General features: G+C 40.2%; 1 protein-coding gene across 6 annotated transcripts in view; it reads right to left on the bottom strand.

Moving 5' to 3' along the window:
* LOC109416018 (neuropeptide F receptor) overlaps positions 1-20,681 on the bottom strand; it is a 410,464-nt gene that overhangs the window by 322,040 nt on the left and 67,743 nt on the right. For 2 of the 6 annotated variants that reach the window (XM_062859331.1, XM_062859332.1), the window contains exon 2: positions 5,909-6,515. Coding sequence is in view for 3 of the 6 variants with exons in the window: in XM_062859327.1 (XP_062715311.1) it covers positions 5,614-5,616 (3 nt within the window). In the remaining 3 variants the exon portion in view is untranslated. Of the gene's footprint in view, positions 1-5,580; positions 5,776-5,908; positions 6,516-20,681 lie in introns of all 6 variants that reach the window. The other 4 variants (XM_062859327.1, XM_062859328.1, XM_062859329.1 and 1 more) reach the window with 4 other exon arrangements.

Raw genomic sequence — 20,681 nt, 5'->3', positions numbered from 1 at the left:
TTCATACGTATTTTCAGATGTTGTTCATACATTTTCTTAAGTATTTTCAAAGAAACTCATTCAGGAATACACATTAATCTTGCAAGCAAAAACTTTCTAGTGATAGGGAAGTGGAACCATCTCGGCAGGGCTTCTATTTTGGGCAGTTTTCCGCTATAACCCAGTCAATTTTGAACCAAATGACACCATTTTCGAATGCTGTGAGATACATATAGTATCTAGGCGTGTGCAAAATTCCATGTCCGGCTAAAGAATGAAGCCAGGCGAATCAAATCAGTCATTTGTGTCGAATTTCCGGGGCCCGTAGCGTAGTGGCTACACGTTCACTTTGAAAGTGGATGGTCGGTCACGAATTCCATCCCAGCCCCGGCACTTGCAATTTTTCGTCAATTATTTTTTCCCCCGAGGCACAAAGCAGAGACTTAATGTCCAGAGGACCAACACGCCCTTGGAGTTTTCGAATGGAAGTTGTTGCGTATCATCTACGGCAGAGTGCAGATGGAAGAAGAAACTTGGAGAAGGCGAATGAACCACGAGCTGCATCAGATGTTGAGAAAAACTATCGTCCACACCGCGAAAATTAGGAGACTACGGATGTCGGATAGCAACCCGTCTAAAATGGTTCCCTAGAGTCATCTGAACGGTACAAGAAGACGTGGTGCGCAGATCAAGTAGAGGACGATTTGCGGACCCTACGCAGAGTGAGGGCCCATATAGCCGAGGCGGTAAACGCACGGGTATTCAGCATGACCATGCTGAGGGTGACGGGTTCGATTCCCGGTCGGTCCAGGATCTTTTCGTAAAGGAAATTTCCTTGACTTCCTTGGGCATAGAGTATCTTCGTGTCTGCCACACGATATACACATGCAAAATGGTCATTGGCAGAGGAAGCTCTCAGTTAATAACTGTGGAAGTGCTCATAGAACACTAAGCTGAGAAGCAGGCTTTGTCCCAGTGAGGACGTTACGCCAAGAAGAGAGAGAGAAAGACGCAGAGTGCGGAACTGGAGACACACAGCCACGGACCGAGTAGACTGGAGACGGCAACTTCGTACAGCAGAGGACACTCAGGTCTCAGTCTGAGCGGTAAGGTAAGTATCCCAACACAACTAGATGGGGAAAACATTTTTTCAAAGGAATCTCTGCAGGATTTTCTAAAGAAACCAAGGAATGATCACTGAAAAAATCTATGGAACATTTCTAAACGGAAATATTTGAATTAAATTATTAAATAATTTTTGAAGCGTCCCATGCAAGATTTTCCAACGGATTCTTCTAGAAACCCTGGTGTTATTACTGAAGAATGCTTTGAGAAAACTTCCGAATGAAGCGCTGAATGATGTTCATAAAGAATCCCTATGAGAATCACTTGAGGAATAAATAGAAGGTTGTCTAATGGGAACTTTAGGGAAACTTCTAGAGGAATCTTTAGTCTAATGTCCGAAGCTTATCATGCCGAGGATCTGGGATCGAATTCCACTCCCGACAAACTCACAAAAATGTGAGTTCTTCCTTCGGGAGGGAAGTAAAGCGGGGGTCCCGAGATGAACTAGCCTAGGGCTAAAAATCTCGTTAATACAGATACAAAAAAAAAATGTCCGAAGCAATCCTTAGAAAACTTCCCGCAAACTTCTCTGGAGAAATTTTAAGAGGAATTTTTGTAAGATTTTCTAAAAGATTCCAGGACGTAATTTCTGAAGAAATCAATGAAAAATTCTCTCAAAGATCAATTTAAAAGTCTCCTTGAAGTTTTTCTGAATAAAGAGAGTATCTGTAGAATTGCTGGCGAAATCTTTGGGTACGTTTCTGAGGGAAATGCCAAAAAAAAAATTCTGAAGGAATTTTTTGAAGATTTCCATTGCTTTGAGAGGTTTAAAGCGATAGATGATAAAATCATTGAAGGAATTGTTGAAGATACACAGTGCCCAATAAGTTCAGATACAACATATAGCTCAAATTAATCTGTAACCACATCTGTAATTCAGATCTTCAAAGTAAATGTATTTATTGAAAGGCCATATACCACTGATCAAATACAGCATAAGGGTTTGAATAATGTTTTTTTTATACTTTTTATAAGCCTTAGATGTTTGTAAGGTTTGTTAGCTCCGGCATGCTAGAATAATTTTTGAAAAGTTGCTCATGCTACAGCAGTCAAAAACGTTGAATTTTGAGTTTACATCTCACGATACTATATCATTATAACTATATTAATAGACAAGAGCTTTACAATGCTATTTCAGTGATGATATGGTGATAAATTTGCAAGTATAGTAAATTTGTGCTTGTTTCTATGAAAAAGGCATAATTATATTAAATAAAGCAAATTTAAGTCAAAATTTGCCTCAATTAGATTATAATCGAATTTTGGAAAAGATAACTATGGGTTGAACTGAGATATAACGCAGCCTTGCTTTTTTACACATCAAAATTCATTTAAACGGGTACAGCAATTTTAAGGATTAAGATAAAATGACTCCGTACTTAACCCAATCTGAATCTCATAGATTATTTCGTATGGTCATAGCTGCTATCACTAATGCTGAGGACAATAACACAATTTGATTTAACTTAACACCATTATTCGATGAAAACTAGACGAAATGCCAGTGAAAGACTTGCGTGCCTGCCGAAAGCAATTTGAGACACTTTTGCAATTATTACAAAAGGATAATTTATTTCAAAACATATACTGTATTTGATCAGTGTGCTTTCAATAAATAAATTTACTTTGAAAATCTGAACTACAGTTGGGAAATAAATTCAATTTGATTGTGTATCCGAACCTATTGAAAACCGTGTGTATTATAATATCTAGTCAGATTTCTGAAGCATTCTCCGAAGAGATTTTCTGAATAAATCCCTGAAATAATTTTGTATTTCTAGAATAGTTTTAGTTTTGAAGGAATTTATGAAGGAGTTCCCTGAAGAAGTCCTGTTCAGAGATATTTTTACATGCAACGGAGGCTGAAATTTCATGTTTGTTTTGAGTATTCTGGTAATCTGGTGAATCGTTCACCACATATACGAATAGCTGAAATGAGTCAATCATGGCTATCAATCATCGATTAATTTTGCAGATTTTGACTCCGAATTTTCCAAAATATTTCAAAACACATCTTCAAAAGGCACTCCAAAAGTTTCTCTTTAACTATCTCTGGGGATTCCATTCAAGATTTTTTGAACAATTTCTCTTGAAATTTCCTTCATTAATTCTAGGTATATCAGATTTTTTTTTTAAAACTTCTATAGAAATAAATTAAACAACAAAGCTGCTGGAGCAGATCAACTACCAAGCGAGCTTCTAAAATACGTTGGAGAAGCACTGGTGAGAGCACTATACTGGGTCATTACCAAGATTTGGGAGAAGGAAGTATTACCGGAGGAATTGATGGAAGGTATCGTGTGCCCCATCTACAAAAAGGGCGACAAGTTGGATTGCGAGAACTACCGCGCGATCACACTACTGAGCGCTGCCTACAAGATACTCTCCCAAATCTTATGCCGCCGACTATCACCGATTGCAAGAGAGTTCGTGGGGCAATATCAGGCTGGATTTATGAGTGAACGCGCTACAACGGACCAGATGTTCGCCATCCGCCAGGTGTTGCAGAAATGCCGCGAATACAACGTGCCCACACATCACTTGTTCATCGATTTCAAATCGGTGTATGATACAATCGTTCGAGAACAGCTATGGCAGATTATGCACGAATACGGATTCCCGGATAAACTGATACGATTGATCAAGGCGACGATGGATCGAGTGATGTGCGTAGTTCGAGTATCAGGGACACTCTCGAGTCCCTTCGAATCTCCCAGAGGGTTACGGCAAGGTCATGGTCTTTCGTGCTTGCTGTTCAACATTGCTTTGGAGGGTGTAATAAGAAGAGCGGGGATAAACACGAGTGGGACGATTTTCACGAAGTCCGTTCAGCTGCTTGGTTTCGCCGATGATACTGACATTATTGCACGTAAATTTGAGACGATGGCGGAAACGTACTTCCGACTAAAGAGTGAAGCCAGGCGAATCGGATTAGTCATTAATGTGTCGAAGACAAAGTACATGATGGCAAAGGGCTCCAGGGAGGAATTACCGCGCCCGCCACCCCGAATTCATATCGACGGTGATGAAATCGAGGCGGTTGAAGAATTCGTGTACTTGGGCTCACTGGTGACCGCCGACAACGACACCAGCAGAGAAATTCAGAGGCGCATTGTGGCAGGAAATCGTGCCTACTTTGGACTCCGCAGAACTCTACGATCGAATAAACTTCGCCGTAACACGAAGCTGACTATCTACAAAACGCTGATTGGACCGGTCGTTCTCTATGGGCACGAAACATGGACCCTACGTGCAGAGGACCATCGCGCCCTTGGAATTTTCGAATGGAAGGTGTTGCGTACCATCTACGGTGGAGTGCAGATGGAAGACGGGACTTGGAGAAGGCGAATGAACCACGAGCTGCATCAGCTGCTGAGAGAACCAACCATCGTCCATACCGCGAAAATCGGGAGGCTACAGTGGGCGAGTGACGTCATCAGGATGTCGGATAGCAACCCGACTAAAATGGTTCTCGAGAGTCATCCGACCGGAACAAGAAGACGTGGAGCGCAGCGAGCTAGGTGGGTCGACCAAGTGGAGGACGATCTGCGGACCCTACGCAGAGTGCGGAACTGGAGACAAACAGCCATGGACCGAGTGGAATGGAGGCGGCTACTATGTACAGCAGAGGCCACCCCGGCCTTAGGAATAAATTGTCAAAAATCAAAAATTTCACTGCAAAATCCTGCAGAAAAATGTGAGGATTTCCAAAAAATCTCACGAAATGTTTGCATTCATCTACCATTCAAGAAATTATTCAAGAACATTATATAAGACTAGAAGGGTTTCTTTAGGGATTCGTAAAATTTCTGGAAACAAAAACAGGAATTTCGAAGGAAGCCACCCTTTTGTGGAACCTCGTGGCCGGTGCGGTTAGCATCACCAAGCGTGTAACCATACTATGCTATGGGGTGAGGGTTCGTTTCTTGCTCTGGGCGATGAAACTTTTCCCAAGAAATATTTCTTCCTCGTATTCACTGGTGCACGTAATATGTCGTGTCCGTCCGTCGTCTAGTGCTTTCGTTCAGTCTGTACAGCCTTTGGCTGAAGACGGTGTTCGTGTCTTTTTTTTTCAGTGATTGGCATATAAGTTATTACAATACTTGATGGCGAATTTCTCTCTGGAACTCCAACTACATTCCCAAAAAAAAAACTAATTTTATCTTATCCTTTTGTCTAAATTAATTACTTCAGAGATCCCTCTTAAAAATTCCTGTTTAACATGTTTTCAGGAAGCTGCAGAAACTTCTCCATAAATCCGCTAATAGTTAATCTTTTTTTTTTTAATTTTAAAAGATATTGTTTGAAAAGCATATTAAGATACTGGTCATGCATTTTCGTACGGATTCATCCACGGTACCAAGTGTCACCAAATAAATTTGTCACAATGCACGTTATGTTAAAGGGCTTACTGCCTTGACGGTGATTCTAAAAGATTGCAGATCAAAAAAGTATGCTCTAACCATCGCTACTTACGAAGAACAAATCCGTCGGCTCTCACTCGCTCACCATTTTAAGCAATTTATAGCCAGCAAAAATAAAACCCTTGTCACTGTACGGGATATAAAACCCTCATCTTCCATCTTCTTCCACTGGTTTGGCTGTGACTAGAACTGGCATCCGTGTCACCCTGAATTTTCGTTTTCCCGGCACCAATTTTTTCTTCTTCAACTGAGAAAACACATCTACCGTGAACAATTTCACAACACTTTACTGCCGTTTGCAGCATAGTTGTCCCATGTTAATAGGGATTCCCATAGAACATGGGACAACTATGCTGCACACGGCAGTTTAGGACAATTACCGGACGGCAAGCTGCCAGCTGAATTTCACTCGTCGTGTCGCCGAAATTGAGTATTCCGTCCAACTTTTTTTTTTCTTCTTCAAGTAACCATCGTGCTTCGTCACCCAACAACAACGATGGACTTAACACATTTTCCCTTACCCCACCACTCTCAGTAATAAGTTGCGCGGAAAAACGACGTTCAAACGGGACGTTGCAACAATTTTCCACTTCCGACGACCGATCGGGTCTTGCCGCCTTTGTACGTAATCGATTTTGCTTCCACTACTGACCAACTGGAACAACCTCTTTTGATGCACTTTTCTCTTCACGTTTTTTTTATTCTCTCCTTTCGAGGAAAAGGATTGCCAGGATGCACTTTGCACCGATGTTGTTTCAAAGCCGCGGTCGCCTCGACCACCACGTAGCCAACGAGGAGCCAATTTTGCTTTTATTACTGTTCTTCCGGTGCTTCTGTGCTGCAGCAGCGCAGCTCTTATAAATAGTGATAAGAACACTGTTTTTCATTAGCGATAAATCTGTGTTCACATTTTTCTAATTTATTTCACTGCTCGGGCGATGAGATTTCTTTCCAGCTGCGAATTGCCATTCGCGCGCGTCAAGCGATCTGAAACGGAAGAAAAACGAAGACAAATTGTAGTTTTGTGCTTACAAAGTTGCCAAAGAAGGTGGTAGACTGGGTTGAAGTCGATGCTTTTGGATGTAAAGATAGACTAGTAGTTTGAGGTCGTGGAAAAGTAAACGTTTGTAATTAAAAGTTCTAATTGCATTTGGCGAAAGATGCCGCCTCAGGTTGCACATCGTAATCGTTGAATTGTTGGAAAAGTTTTTGGCAAGTGTTGTCTTCCATTATTTATGTACTTTTGTTTCATATATCTGTTTTCTATTGCATGCATTTTATGTCTACTACCTCTACCCTCTGAACAACTTTTCAGGAATACATCTGATATTTGCTCTAAGAATATTTTTGCTGCAAAGTAACTCAAATGTTTCCAGGAAGTTGTCTGTTGACAACTACAGGATTTTCTGTTCTGCGAATTCCTTCAAAAATTCATCCAAGCATTCTTTCAGAAATCCTTTTTGCAATACATCAGAAAATTCGTTTGGGTATGTGTTGAAGAATTCGAAAAAAAATCTGAGATTTCCTCTTAAATCCTTTTACGAATCACTGGAAGAACTCCTGGAGAAATTCTTGATAGAATTCCTGTTTAAACTCCTCCAGGAATTTCTCCAGGAATTTCTCCAGCGATTCCTTCAAAAATTCCATCAGGAATTCCTCCAGAAATTCCTGCAGAAATTCCATCAGGAATTCCTCCAGGAATTTCATCAGAAATTCTTTCAGGAATTCCTCCATAAATTCTATCAGGAATTTTTCCAGGAATTTCATCAGAAATTCCTCCAGGAATTATTCCATAAATTCGATCAGGAATTTATCCAGGAATTCCTCCAGAAATTCCATTAGGAGTTCCTCCAGGAATTCCATCTGGAATTCCTCTAGAAATTTCTCCAGGAATTCCTTTAGGAATTTCTCAGAGAATTCTTCCCGAAATTCCATCAAAAATTCCTCCAGGAATTTCTTCACGCATTCAGCTAGAAATCTCTTAAACAGGAACTCAACCAGGCATTTCGCCAGAAATTTCTCCGGAAATTGCTCCAGGATTACCATCAAGAATTCCTCCATTAGTTTCTCCGGAAATTCCTCCAGGAATCTCTCCAAAAACTCCATAGGGAATTCCTCCCGGATTTTTTAAAGAAATTTGTCCAGAAATTCCTCCACAAACTCTATCAGTTATCAGAATTCCTCCAGGAATTTCTCCAAGAATTTCTTCTGGCATTCCGTAAGGAACTCCTCCAGGAACTCCAGCAGGAAGTAAACCAGGAATTTCTTCAGGAAATCTTTTAGATATTCCATCAGGAAATCTTCCAGGAATTCCTCCAGGTATTTCTCCAGGAATTCAACCAGTTATTTCTCCAGATTGATTGATTGATTTGTCTTTATTAAAATGACTTACAGCCCTTGGCTGGTTCGTATCTATATTTCTCCAGGAATTCCTCCAGAAATTCCATCTGGAGTACTTCCAGGAATTTCATTAGGAATTTCTCAGGGAATTTCTCCAGGAATTTCTCCTGAAAATTCATTAAGAGTTCCTCCACGAATTTTATCAGGAATTCATCCAGAAATTCCTCCAGGAATTCCATCAGGAATTCCTCCTGGAATTCAACCAGGAATTTCTCCAGGAATTCCATCAGGAATTCCATCGGGAATTCCTTCAGCAATTTCCCTAAAACTTCCTCCAGGAATCCCTCCAGGAATATCTTCAAGAATTCCTCTATAAATTCTTTAAGGAATTCCTCCGGGAATCCCATCAGGAATTCCACCTGGAATTCAACCAGGAATATCTCCAGGAATTCTTCCAGAAATTTTATCAGGAAATCCTTCTGGAATTTCTCCAGAAAATCCATCAGAAATTCCATCGGAAACTCCTCCAGCAATTTCTCAAGGAATTCCTCCAGAAATCCATTCAGAAACTCCATAAGAAATTTCTCTAGGAATTTCTTCAGGAATTTCTTCAGAAATTCCTCATTTAAATCCATTAGGAATTCCTCCAGGAATTCCATCAGGCATTCCTCCTGGAATTCCACCAGGAATTTCTCCAGGAATTCGTCCAGAAACACCATAGGGAGTTCCTCCAGGAATTTTAAAGGAATTTCTCCAGAAACTCCTTCATAAATTATATCAGGAATTTATCCTGGAATTCATTTAGCAATTCCTTCAGGAATTTCTCCAGGCAATCCCCAAGAAATTCCTCCAGGAATTCCATCAGGAATTGAACCAGGAATTTCTTCAGGAATTCTTCCAGAAATTCCATCACGAAATCCTCCAGGAACTCCTCCAGGTATTTCTCCAGGAATTCTTCCAGGAATTTCACCAGGAAATCCACCAGAAATTCCATCACGAATTCAACCACAAATTCCTTCAGGAATTCCTCCAGAAATTCCCTCTAAAGTTCATCCAGTTATTCTTCCGGAAATTTGTCCAGGAATTCCTCCGGAAATTTCATTAAGAGTTTCTCCACGAATTTTATCAGGAATTCCTCCAGGAATTCCATCAGGAAATCCTCCTGGAATTCAACCAGAAATTTCTCCAGGAATTCTTCCAGAAATCCTCCTGGAATTTCTCCAGGAATTCCATCGTGAATTCTTTCAGCAATTTCTCCAGGAATTCCTCCAGGAATCCCTCCAGTAACTTCATTAGGAATCCCTCTAGGAATTTATGCAGGAATTCCTTCAGGAAACCTTCCATAAATTTCATCAGGAATTCCTCCTGGAATTCAACCAAGAATATTTCAGGAATTACTCCAGAAATTCTAACGGGAAATCTCCAAGGAATTCCTCCAGGAATTCTATCGGGAATTCCTCCATCAATTTCTCCAGGAATTCCTCCAGGAATCCCTCCAGAATTCCTTCTGGAATTTCATTAGAAATTCCTCCAAATTATATCAAGAATGTCTCCAGGAATTTCTCCATAAATTCCATCAGCAGTGCCTCTAGGAATTCCATCAGGAATTCCTCCAGGAATTCCTTCAGGAATTTCTCCAGGAATCTCTCCAGAAACTCCATAGGGAATTCTTCCAGGGTTCATAGACTTTATCAGGAATTCCTCAAGGAATTTCTCCAGGAATTCTTCCAGGAATTTTTCCAGGATTTCCTCCACGAATTCTCCAGGAATTGTTCCAGAAATTCAATAAGACATTCAACCAGGAATTTCTCAGGGAATGCCTCCAGAATTTCCATCAGGAGTTCCTCCAGGAACTCCACAAGAAATTGTTCCAGCAAGTTCTCCAGGAATTACTTCAGTAATTCCTCCTGAAATTTCTCCAGTAATTCCTGCAGAAATTTCTCCAGGAATTCCACCAAGAATTTCTCCAGGAATTTCATCAGGAATTCCTTCAGGAATTCCTTCAGTAATCCCTCTAGAAACTCAATTCCTCCAAGAATTTCTTCAGGAATTCCTCCAGCAATTTCTCCAGAAATTTATCCCGGAATCCCTCCAGAAACTCCATAAGAAATTCCTCCAGCAATTTTACCAGGAATCTCTTTAGAAACTCCATAAGTAATTCCTCCAAGAATTTCTTCAGGAATTCCTCTAGGAATTCCTCCAGAAATTCCAACAGGAAATCCTTCAGGAATTTCTCCAGGGATTTTTCCAGTAATATCTCCAATAACACCTACAGGAATCCCTCCAGAAACTCCATAGAGAATTCCTTCAGCATTTTTATCAGGAATTCCTCCAGGAATTCTTCCAGATACTTCTCCAGAAATTCCTCCAGAAATTCCATCAGGAATTCTTCCTGGAATTCCATCAGAAATTCCTCCAGGAATTTCACCAGCTATTCCTCCAGAAATTTCTCCGAAAATTCCTCCAGAATTTCCATCAGGAATTCCTCCAAAAATTTCTCCAGAAATTCCTCCAGGAATCCCTCCGGAAACACCATAGGGAATCCCTCCAGAAATTTCATTAAGAGTTATTCCACGAATTTCATCAGGAATTCCTCCAGGAATTTCTACAAAAATTCCTCCAGGAATTCAGTCGGGAATTCCCCCAGCAATTTCTCCGGAAACTTCTACTAAAATACCCCCTGAAACTTCATAAGGAATTCTTGATTTTTTTCAGGAATCCCTCCAGAAATTCCTTCACAAATTCTATAAGGAAATCCTCCAGAATTGCCATAAGGAATTTCTCCTGGAATATCTCCAGGAATTAATCGAGAAATTCCATCAGGAAATCCTCCAGGAATTCCTCCAGGAATCCCTCCTAAAACTGCATAGAGAATTCCTACAGGAATTCCATCAGAAGCTCCTCCAGGAATTCCTCCATAAATTCTATCAGGATTTTCACCAGGAATTCCTCCAGGAATTCCATCAGGGATTCAACTAGAAATTTCTCCATCAGGAACCAGATATTTCTCCAGGAATTGCTTCAGGTATTTCTCCAGAAATTTCTCCGGAAATTTCTGCAGGATTACCATCAGGAATTCCTCCAACAATTTCTCAAAAAATTCCTCCAGGAATCCCTCCAGAAACTCCATGGGGAATTCCTCCAGGATTTTTTAAGGAATTTCTCCAGAAGTTCCTCCAGAAATTTCTCCAGAAATTCTATCATAAATACCTCTTGAAATTCAATCAGCAATGTCTACAGGAATTTCTCTGGGTATTCCTCAAGGAATTTCTTTAGGAATTCTATCAGGAATTAAACCATGAATTCCTCCAGAAATTCGTCCAGGTATTTCTCGAGTAATTTCTCCAGGAATTTCCCCAGGATTTCCTCCAGGAATTCCATAACGAATTCAACCAGGAATTTTTCCAGGAATTCCTCCAGAAATTCCATCTGGAGTTCTTCCAGGAATTCCATCAGTAATTCCTCCTAGAATTCAAGTAGGAATTTCTCCAGAAATTCCATCCGGAAATCCTCCAGTAATAACTCCAGAAACTCCATCAGGAATTTTGTCAGGAATTCCTCCTGGAAACCCTCCAGAAACTCAATAGGGAATTTTTCTAGGATTTTTTCCAGAATATTCCTCCAGGAATTTCCTTAGGAATTCCTCCCAATTATATCAGGCATTTCTCCAGGAATTTCTCCACAAATTCCACCAGGAATTCCTCCAGGAATTTCTTCAGGAATCCGTCCAGAAACTCCATAGGGAACTTTCCCAGGATTTTTTCCATGAATTCTATCAGGAATTCCTCAAGGAATTCTATCAGGAATTTCTCCTGGAATTCTTCCAGGAACTCCATCACAAATTCCTCGAGGAATTTCTCCAGGAATACTTCCAGGATTTTTTTTCCAGGATTTCTTCCAGGAATTGCTCCAGGTACTCAATAAGGAATTCAACCAGGAATTTCTCAGGGAATGCCTCCTGAAATTCCATCAGGAATTCCTCCAGAAATTTCTGCAGGAATTCCTTCAGGAATTCCTCCAGCCATTTCTCCGGAAATTCCTCCATGAATCTCTCCAGAAACATCATAAGGAAATTTTCCAGGAATTCTTCCAAGAATTTCTCCATTAATTCTTCAGGAATTCCTCCAGGAGTTTCTCCAGAAATTCCTTCATTAGCTCTGTAAAGAATTCCTCTAGGAATTTCTTCAGAAATTCCTCCAGGAATTTCTCCAGGAGTTCCTCCAGAAATACCAGCAGTAAATCCTCCTGGAATTCCTCCAGAAATTCCATCAAGAATTCCATCGGGAACTCCTCCAGCAATTTCTCCAGGAATTCCTCCAGGTATCCCTCCAGAAATTCCATAAGAAGTTCCTCTGGGAATTTCTTCAGGAATTCCTCCAGGAATCCCTCCATAAATTCTATAAGGAATTCCTCCAGGAATTCCATCAGGAATTCCTCCTGGAATTCAACCAGGAATTTCTCCAGGGATTACTCCAGAAATTCCATCAGGAAATCCTCCAGGAATTCCTCCAGAAAATGCATCCGGAATTCCTCCAGAAATTCCATCAATTTCTCCAGGAATCCCTCTATAAACTCCATAGGGAATTTCTCCAGGAATTTCATCAGGAATTCCTTCAAATTATATCAGGAATTTTTCCAGGAATTACTCCAGAAACTTCATCAGGAGTTCCTCCAGGAATTCCATTAGGAATTCCATCAGGAGTTCCTCCAGGAATTCCATTGGGAATTCCTCCAGGAATTTCTCCAGGAATCTCCCCAGAAACTTCATAGAGAATTCTTCTAGAATTTTTTCCATAAATTCTATCAAGGAATGACATCAGGAGTTTTTCCCGAAATTCCTCCGGGAATCCCATCAGAAATTTCTCGAGGAATTTCTCGAGGAATTTCTCCAGGAATTCTTTCAGGATCTTTAACTGGATTTCCTCCAGGATTTCCTGCAGGAATTCTCCAGTTATTGTTCCAGGAATTCCATTAGGAATTTAACCAGAAATTTCTCCAGTAAATCCTCCAGTTATTTCTCCAGGAATTCCTTCAGGAATTGCAGCAGGAATTCCTCCAGGAATTTAAGCAGGAATTCCTCCAGGAATTTCTCCAGGAATTCCTTCAGAAATTTCTCCACGATTTCCTCCAGGAATTTCTCTTGGAATTTCACCAGGATTTTCTCCAGGAATTCCTTCAGGAATCCATCCAGGAATTTATCCAAGAATTTATCCAGGAATTCCTCTATAAATTCTATCAGGAGTTCAATCAGGAATTTCTGTAAAAAATTACATCAGAAATTCTTCCAGGAATTTCTCCAGGAATTCTTTCAAGACTTTCTCCATTAATTTCTTCTGGAATTTCTCCAGGAATTCCATCGGGAATCCTTCCAGGAATTTCTTCAGGAATTCCTCCAGAAATTCCATCAGGAGTTCAACCAGAAATTCCATTAGGTGATACTCTAGGACTTTCATCAGGAATTCCTCCGGAAATTGCTTCAGTAATTCTTTCAGAAATTTCTCAGAGAATTCCTCCAGAAATTTCATCAGAAATTCCACCAGGAAATTTCATCAAGAATTTCTCCAGGAATTCCTCGAGCAATTTCTCCAGGAACTTCTCCAGGAACTCCTCCAGGAATTCTTCCAGAAATTTTGATCAAGATTTTCCCAGTTATTCCATCAGGGCTTCCTCCAGGGATTTATCTTGAATTTCATAAGGAATTCCTACAGGAATTACTTCAGGAATTCCTCCAGGAAATCCATCAGAAATTCCTCCAGGATTTTCATCATATATTCCTCCAGGAATTACTCGCGGATTTTTTTCCAGGAATTCCATCAGGAACTCCTCCAGGAATTCCTCCAGAAATTTCTGCAGAAATTTCATCAGGAATTCATCCAATAATTCCATCCAGGGATTCATCTTGGAATTACATAAGGAATTCCTACAAGAATTCCTTCAGGATTTTCTCCAGGAATTCCATCAGAAATTCTTCTGATCCACCCAAACCTCATAGCACTAAAAGTTTGCTTAATCCGCAGCTGATCTATATGTGTATGAAACTGGCTGACATCACCGGCTGCGTCGAATGTGTGTTGCCGCAATAATGAAACTCGGTTATCATTTCTCGCCAAATTTTCCCCCACCATCAACCGTCTGATTTCGATCAACCAGTAGGTAGTGATAATGACCTCATAATCTGCCCATCAATCGGAACACGTTTCCGTTCTGTTATTTCTTCTTACGTTCGCCACCACATATCGTCGTCATCGTCTGGGATGGAACCACGAACAACTTTGTGGCTACGGGCGGCGGCGGCGACGGTGTGTGGCGGTCCCAATTTTCCCCGCGATGATTGAATCCCGAATGGAAATAATTTTCCCCCTGTTTGGGCGATTAATGGGATCCCAGCATGAACGCACGCACACGTTCGCTCAGCCACAGTGTTACCCAATTGTTGGTTATCAGCTGTCAATCGGGGTTTGGCTTAGCAAGGGGTTTCGTGTTCCACTGTACTGAGGGATGTGTGACCGTGACGGTCGAATAGCGAGTGGGCCGAAGAGAAATGGTTTTTAAATGGAGTTTCAGAGTATTATTATTTATGTGTTTTTTTTTAAGAATTCAATAAATGAATCAAGAATTTTCCCAAAGCGGTTGTTTTCAGATTATGTCCTATGAAGTCTTTTATGTAGTACACAAAAGATGTTTAAGGAGATTTTAAACTGGAGGGAGAAGGGGGCATGGAGACTATATTTAATTATCTAAAGGTATCCAAGAGCTCCCTTGAATATTGAGCAAAGTTCTACTAACATAACTGGTTATCATTTTAATCACTACCAACAAAGCTGCTGATCCAGCATCAAGCAATTACATAAGTTCGGTCAAATGAGGGTTTCCAAAAACCTTATTGTATGGGTCATCCAATCTACAAGCGTAACATGTCATCTCTCGCTGTATTACGAATCAATTCCCCCTGAAACCCTTCTGTAACTCCTTGAAACTCTCAAAAACCTTTCGAAAAGCATCGAAATCCCTCTAAAAACCTCTACGTAACCCTCGTAAACTTCTCTTAAACCAACAACGGGAGCCCCCAGAGGCCTACTGAAACGACTTGGAACCCCTCTAAGGCTACGTACTCCTAAACTCTCATGACTTAACCTCTCCCTCTCATATGCCTTGAAATGCCTCTAAGACCCACTTGAAACATTAACTTCGCTGAAGCCATGACCCCCTTCCCAAACCGTCTTGAAACTCATCGTTATTTCTTAGCTCAACTTCCCAACTGAGACGAATCCAGCTTCTCAGCATCGTAGTCCATGAGCATTTTCACAGTTATTAACCGAAGGGTTTCTCTGCCAATGACCATTTTGCATTTGTATGTCGTGTGACGGACATCAAGGCGGCTTTGCGGTCCCATGAAAACCCTTTCTCGAAGACTTTCAGAACTTTTCGGACACTTCGTAAACAGTCAAGAAGTCCGCTGAAACCTTCTGGAGTCCCTGAAACTCAATAAAATGCTTTCCCAGGTAGAGGTCAAGTACTGATGATCGAAACGTGATATAGGTTTGATTGAGGTAAGAGGTAAAAGTACTGAAAATAATATCAAAAAATTGTTCTTGAAACTTCTGAGCAATAGCAAAATTTGATAGTTGAAGATCATTCAAATAGCTCCATGCTGTTGGTTAGATCTTACAAAGAGCTAAATGTGCTATTAAGACGATGTTCCAGGAGTAAATTTGAGATATTATTTTCAGTACTTGTCGCAAACAAACAAATATCTCTTCCTGATCTCCATATCAAAATTTGTTGTTATTGAGCTTTTTTCCTCTGCTCGGGTTGAAACATCCCTGAACAGTGCTGACATGATAAAATCAGAGCTGGTTACTCATGGTTTACACATTTCAGGCACCCCTTATACAGCCCGTAGAAATTACTTCAATATTGCGCCTCATTAAAAATTATTCTAGGGAACCCCCTTCTTGATTATTTTTGTATTATTTTCCTGTAATTACCGCGAAAGGGATATTTTTGAAGAAATTCCTTTTATGAGTTTAGCAACAACTGTTTTAAAGCATTTTCTCCAGGATAATCTCTTGGAACACTGCCAGAAATTCTTTTAGGATTTCTTTCAGGATTTTTCAAAAAAATTCCTGAGTTTTAAATAAAGAAGATTCTCGCAGAACTCCCTAGAATGATTTCTGCAAAAACTCCTCCAAAGATTCCTCCAGATATCCCTTTAGAATTCATTCATATCCATGTATTTCTTAGAAAATATATTTAGGAATTTCGTTGGAAGCTTTCATGAAAGCTTAAGCATCCGTTTTCGAGTTATTCCTCCAAAGACTGAACTCCATCTCCTTCCAACATAATCATCAATAGTCAAAATTCGAAGAAAGTCTAGAAATTTCTCCAGATATTTTTTCGGGAATTCCTCCGAGAATTCTCCCTGGAACTTCTTCAGCATTTTTCAAGAAATTCCCTAGAACATACATCTTGAAAGTATTCCACCGTCTTCTTCAGAAATTACTCCTAGGGATGCTTCAGGGATTGCTTGGGAAGTTTGCAAGAGAAGTAGTTAGATTGTTTTTCACATATTTCTACAGGAATTACTCAAATTTCCCTTTATTTTTTTTCTAGGAATTTAGAACGTAACTTAAGGAGTTTCTTCAAGTACTTTGTTTTGAGGAATCTTCAAAGGGATCACCAGGAGTTTAAAGGGATTCTTTAAGACAAACCAGCGGGTATTTTCTTAGAATTTCCTTCAAAGATTCTTTCAGAAATTCTGTCAGGTTTTTATGAAAATTCTAAAAGAAATTGTGAGCAAAATCCCTAGAGTAATATATGAATCCTGGAGAAATTTCTCAAGGTGTTCTTGGAGAAACCCTTCTTCAGGAATGCCAGATATACAGATTTTCCTGTTTTATACAGATTTTTGACCTTCTATACAAACAAAAAAATACAGATTTTGAAAATGTGATACAGATTTCTTCATAAATCATCAAATTTGAAGTTAATCTCAATCAATTTATTGAAAACTCTATTATTTGCTGCTTAAATTTTAAAGATTTTTTTAGTTTCTCTTAAAATCTAGGACTATCGTCATCTGTTAAGCTGTCAAATACGGTGATACAGAAAAATCTGCGTCGATACAGAGTTTTGATAAAATAATCTGGCATCTCTGCTTCTTGGATGAATTTCCAAAGGAACCTTCATGGGGTTTTAAAGAAATTATAAGAGGAATTTCTGAAAATCTCCATGGTAGAAATTTTGAAGTAAAACTTTGCTGAAATTCTTGAAGAAATCACAAAATTCTAAAAAAAAAACCTTCAGCTATATGAAAGAATCTCTGTAGAAATTTAGGAAGAAATCCCCAGTACTCTTTGAGGAATATCTGAAGAAATCCCAACCAAATTCATGAATGAATCCCGAGAGAAAATGAAAAAAAAGCTCTGGGGAAATTTCTAGAGAAACTCTTACGGAAACCCTTGGTGGAATTCCTAGAAAAGCATATTAAGGAATTTTTAGAAACAAAAAATGCTGGAGAAATCCTTTCAAAATCTCTTGGGAGATTTTTGAAAGTAATCCTGGAGCAATCCGTGTTTGTATTGTTGAAGGAATTCCTTAAATTCCTTAAACGCCTAGATAAGCTTTTGTAAAGACCCATTAAGGGGCTGTCCATAAACCACGTGGTCATTTTTTTGGGACTTTTCGACCCCCCCCCCCCCCCCCCCACCCCGCGTGGTCATTAGTCCATACAAAAATTTTTATTGGTCCATACAAAATGGTCATTGGCCGAACCACCCCCCCCCCCCCCCCTAATAACCACGTGGTTTATGGACAGCCCCTTAGAGAAAAAAATCTTGGGAAATTTCTAGTCTTTAGAGGAAGAAAAAGGGAAATTTCTGAAGAATTGGATGAAGGAATGTCCAAGGGAAACTCTGACGAAGCCCCTGTTAGAGCTCCTGCAGGAATTTACGAAATAATTCCAGCTTGAACAATTGAAGGCAATAATGCAGGATTCTCGGAATGAATTCCTGCATGGTTTGATGAATGAATATCTGTATAAATACCTAAACAAATTCCTGCGTGAATTTATTTTTGGAAAAATACCTATAGAAACTTCTGACTGAATCTCTGGAAAACTTGCGGAAGAACAACTAAGATAACTATGATAAAAAATCTTCGAAAGAATTTCTAGAAGAATCCCTATATAAAATGTTGAAGGATTTCTTGAAGAAATTTAAGAAGGGTTTTCCAAGCGAATACCAAGAAGAATTCCTTAAGTAATCCCTCACTGCGTTTCAGAAGTAACGCATAGAAATCTACATAAAAAATAGTGAATTTTCTCCTTGAATGATTGAAGAAATTTCTGATGCCCAAGAGTATCACCTGTAAGAAAATATTGTCGGTAAGATGACTTTTGTATTTGTAACTAGCTGTCCCGGCAAACTTTGTCTTGCCAGGTTGCAGTGGTTTGACAACTGTGGAGGTCATTTTAGCACAGCACTCTAGATTGGTTTCATTTCGATTCTGTTGAATTTCTTCTCGATTCATGAAAAATCATTACTTTCACTGTTTTTCTACTTTTTAGTTGATTTTCGTAACTTTTTATTACATATAAACACAGCCGCCATGAATACGAATCTAACCATGCAAGAGTCATCCTGATCGGTTCATCCGTTCGTAAGTTTTGTTGCCTCAAAGGGACTTCAAACTCATTTTTATATATATAGATAGATATAGATAAGCTTAGATGAGATTTTTATTCACATTGGCCACATTCCTGAATCTTCCGGCCTTCTTGTTCCTTGCGGAAGTGACCCAATGTTTGAAGTTTTGAAATCTGGTGTACTAGATTTTTTTTTTCTTCTGATTTTTCGGGAATTCCGCCAGTATTTCCTTATGATTTTTTCTTAGGAACTACTTCTGGGTTTCCTCTAGATTTCTTTTTCGATTCTTCAATAAAGGTCATCTGAGTTTGCTCAAGGAGATCTTTTTGGAGTTTCTCTTAAGCTTTTATGTCATATTTTTATTTTAGATTTTTTTTCATAAATTTCTCCAGTAGTTCTTTCTGTGATTTCTTAAAAAGTTCTTTGGCGATTCCAACTAGAAATTCTTCTGAAACCCTAAAATAGTTTCTTCTATGGTATCTGCTGGCATTTTATAGAAGATTTTTCAATAAGAATTTCTGTAGAAGGCTTCCTGAAAAAAAAAAACTCTAGAATACCAAGGATATATGATCTTTACCCGGGGGAACCAGGCTGCTAAAAGATCCACGAATTTGGCCAATGTAGGGATCTCAGGAGGCCTCAGGGGGTTGCAGGGACGTTTCAGGATATCTTATAGGGCCTCTGGAAGTTTCAGAGGGTTTTATGGGCGTTTCAGGAGTTCTCAGGGAGATCCTAGGAAGTCTCAGGAGCTATTCAAGGCTTTTTAGGAGGTGTCTGGGGGTTCCATGTGGTCTCCATGGGGTGAGATTCTGTGATATCAGGGGCGTTACAAGGGATCTTATGGGGTTTCAGAGGCATTCAGAGAGGCATCGGGGGGTTTCAGCGGATTTCAGGGACATTCTAATTGAGATCTCACAGGGTTCCATTGGGGTTTTCGAGGATCTCATAGGCATTTCAAAAGGTTTAGGGGGGTCTCAGGAAGGTCCCAGAAGGCTTCAGGGGCGTTTCAACGACGTTTCAGTGGGTTCGAAGGGATTCCAGAGGGTCTCAGAGAGTTGGCGGGGCGTTTCCAAAAATTTTCATGGGGTGCCAGGAAGGGCTGACAATCTTCCTTCTCGTCGCAGTGGTGACAAAGGAAAAAAAATAAAATCTTATTCACCCGAAAGAATAACACTGACAACCAGTGTTCCCGTCGCCAACAAAGGGTTCTACGACGAAGCTCAAACATAAATAGTCAACCAGTAACGTTTTCGTCGTCCTCATTATTTTTTGGAAATAAGAGACGACGGGTCAAGCGAACGCGACCAGGGAATATAGCTTTTATTGGTATTTCAGCGTGCAAGATACTGTAGCACCATGATAGCTCAAGAGTACTGGATTGTTTGTTTGATCCCGGATGCAAATTTTATTTATTTGAATTCTATTTTGGTTTGCTGCTGATGCGACAACATATACTTCATTGGCTTCAAACACTCCAACAAAGAGCGAAACAAATCGAAAAAAAGATTTGACGCCAGTCCTTTACGACCGACGTGACGGTTGGCTGCAGAAATAAGTAATCGATTATGAAATGAGCAACGATGACTGCCTAGTTTTCGTTCTCGTCGTCGACTTTTGTGCTCAGACGGCGACGATTGTCAGCCCTGGTCCCGGGGGCGTTCCAGAGGGTTCAGAAGACCTTAGAGGATCTCAGGAAGTTTCAAGACGGTCTTAAGGCGGTCCCATGAGGTCACGGGAGTGTTTCAGGGGCGTTTCAGGGTGTTCCAGAGTGTCTCAGAGGGTTTCAGTCGTGTTTCGAGGAGACTCAGAAGGCCCAGGGGGTCTCAGAGGCTTCAGGAAGATTCCGGGGGACTCAAGGATGTTTCATGAGCGATTCAGGGGGGTCTTGGGCTTTTCAGGGGTGTTTCTCGAATCCTTCTGAAACGTCCCTTAAGCCTCTTTAAACACTTCTGAAAGGCCTTTCACCCCTTTGAAACAAATCTTAAGCGCTCTGAAACCCCCGAAATCCTCCCTGGAATATTCCTTTGAAGCGCACCTTAGACTCCTTTAAACACCCTTAAGCCCTATTCAATAACCTGGAGCTTTCCAAAACACCCCTGAAACCCCGTGGAACCTTCGCCTTTTAGGCTACGCTAAAATCCCAGGAAAACTCTTTGGCCTAATTTGA

The sequence above is a fragment of the Aedes albopictus genome, chromosome 3 (assembly GCF_035046485.1).
Source record: "Aedes albopictus strain Foshan chromosome 3, AalbF5, whole genome shotgun sequence".
Classification (NCBI taxonomy): domain Eukaryota; kingdom Metazoa; phylum Arthropoda; class Insecta; order Diptera; family Culicidae; genus Aedes; species Aedes albopictus.
This window is presented reverse-complemented; position numbering and strand designations above follow the sequence as displayed.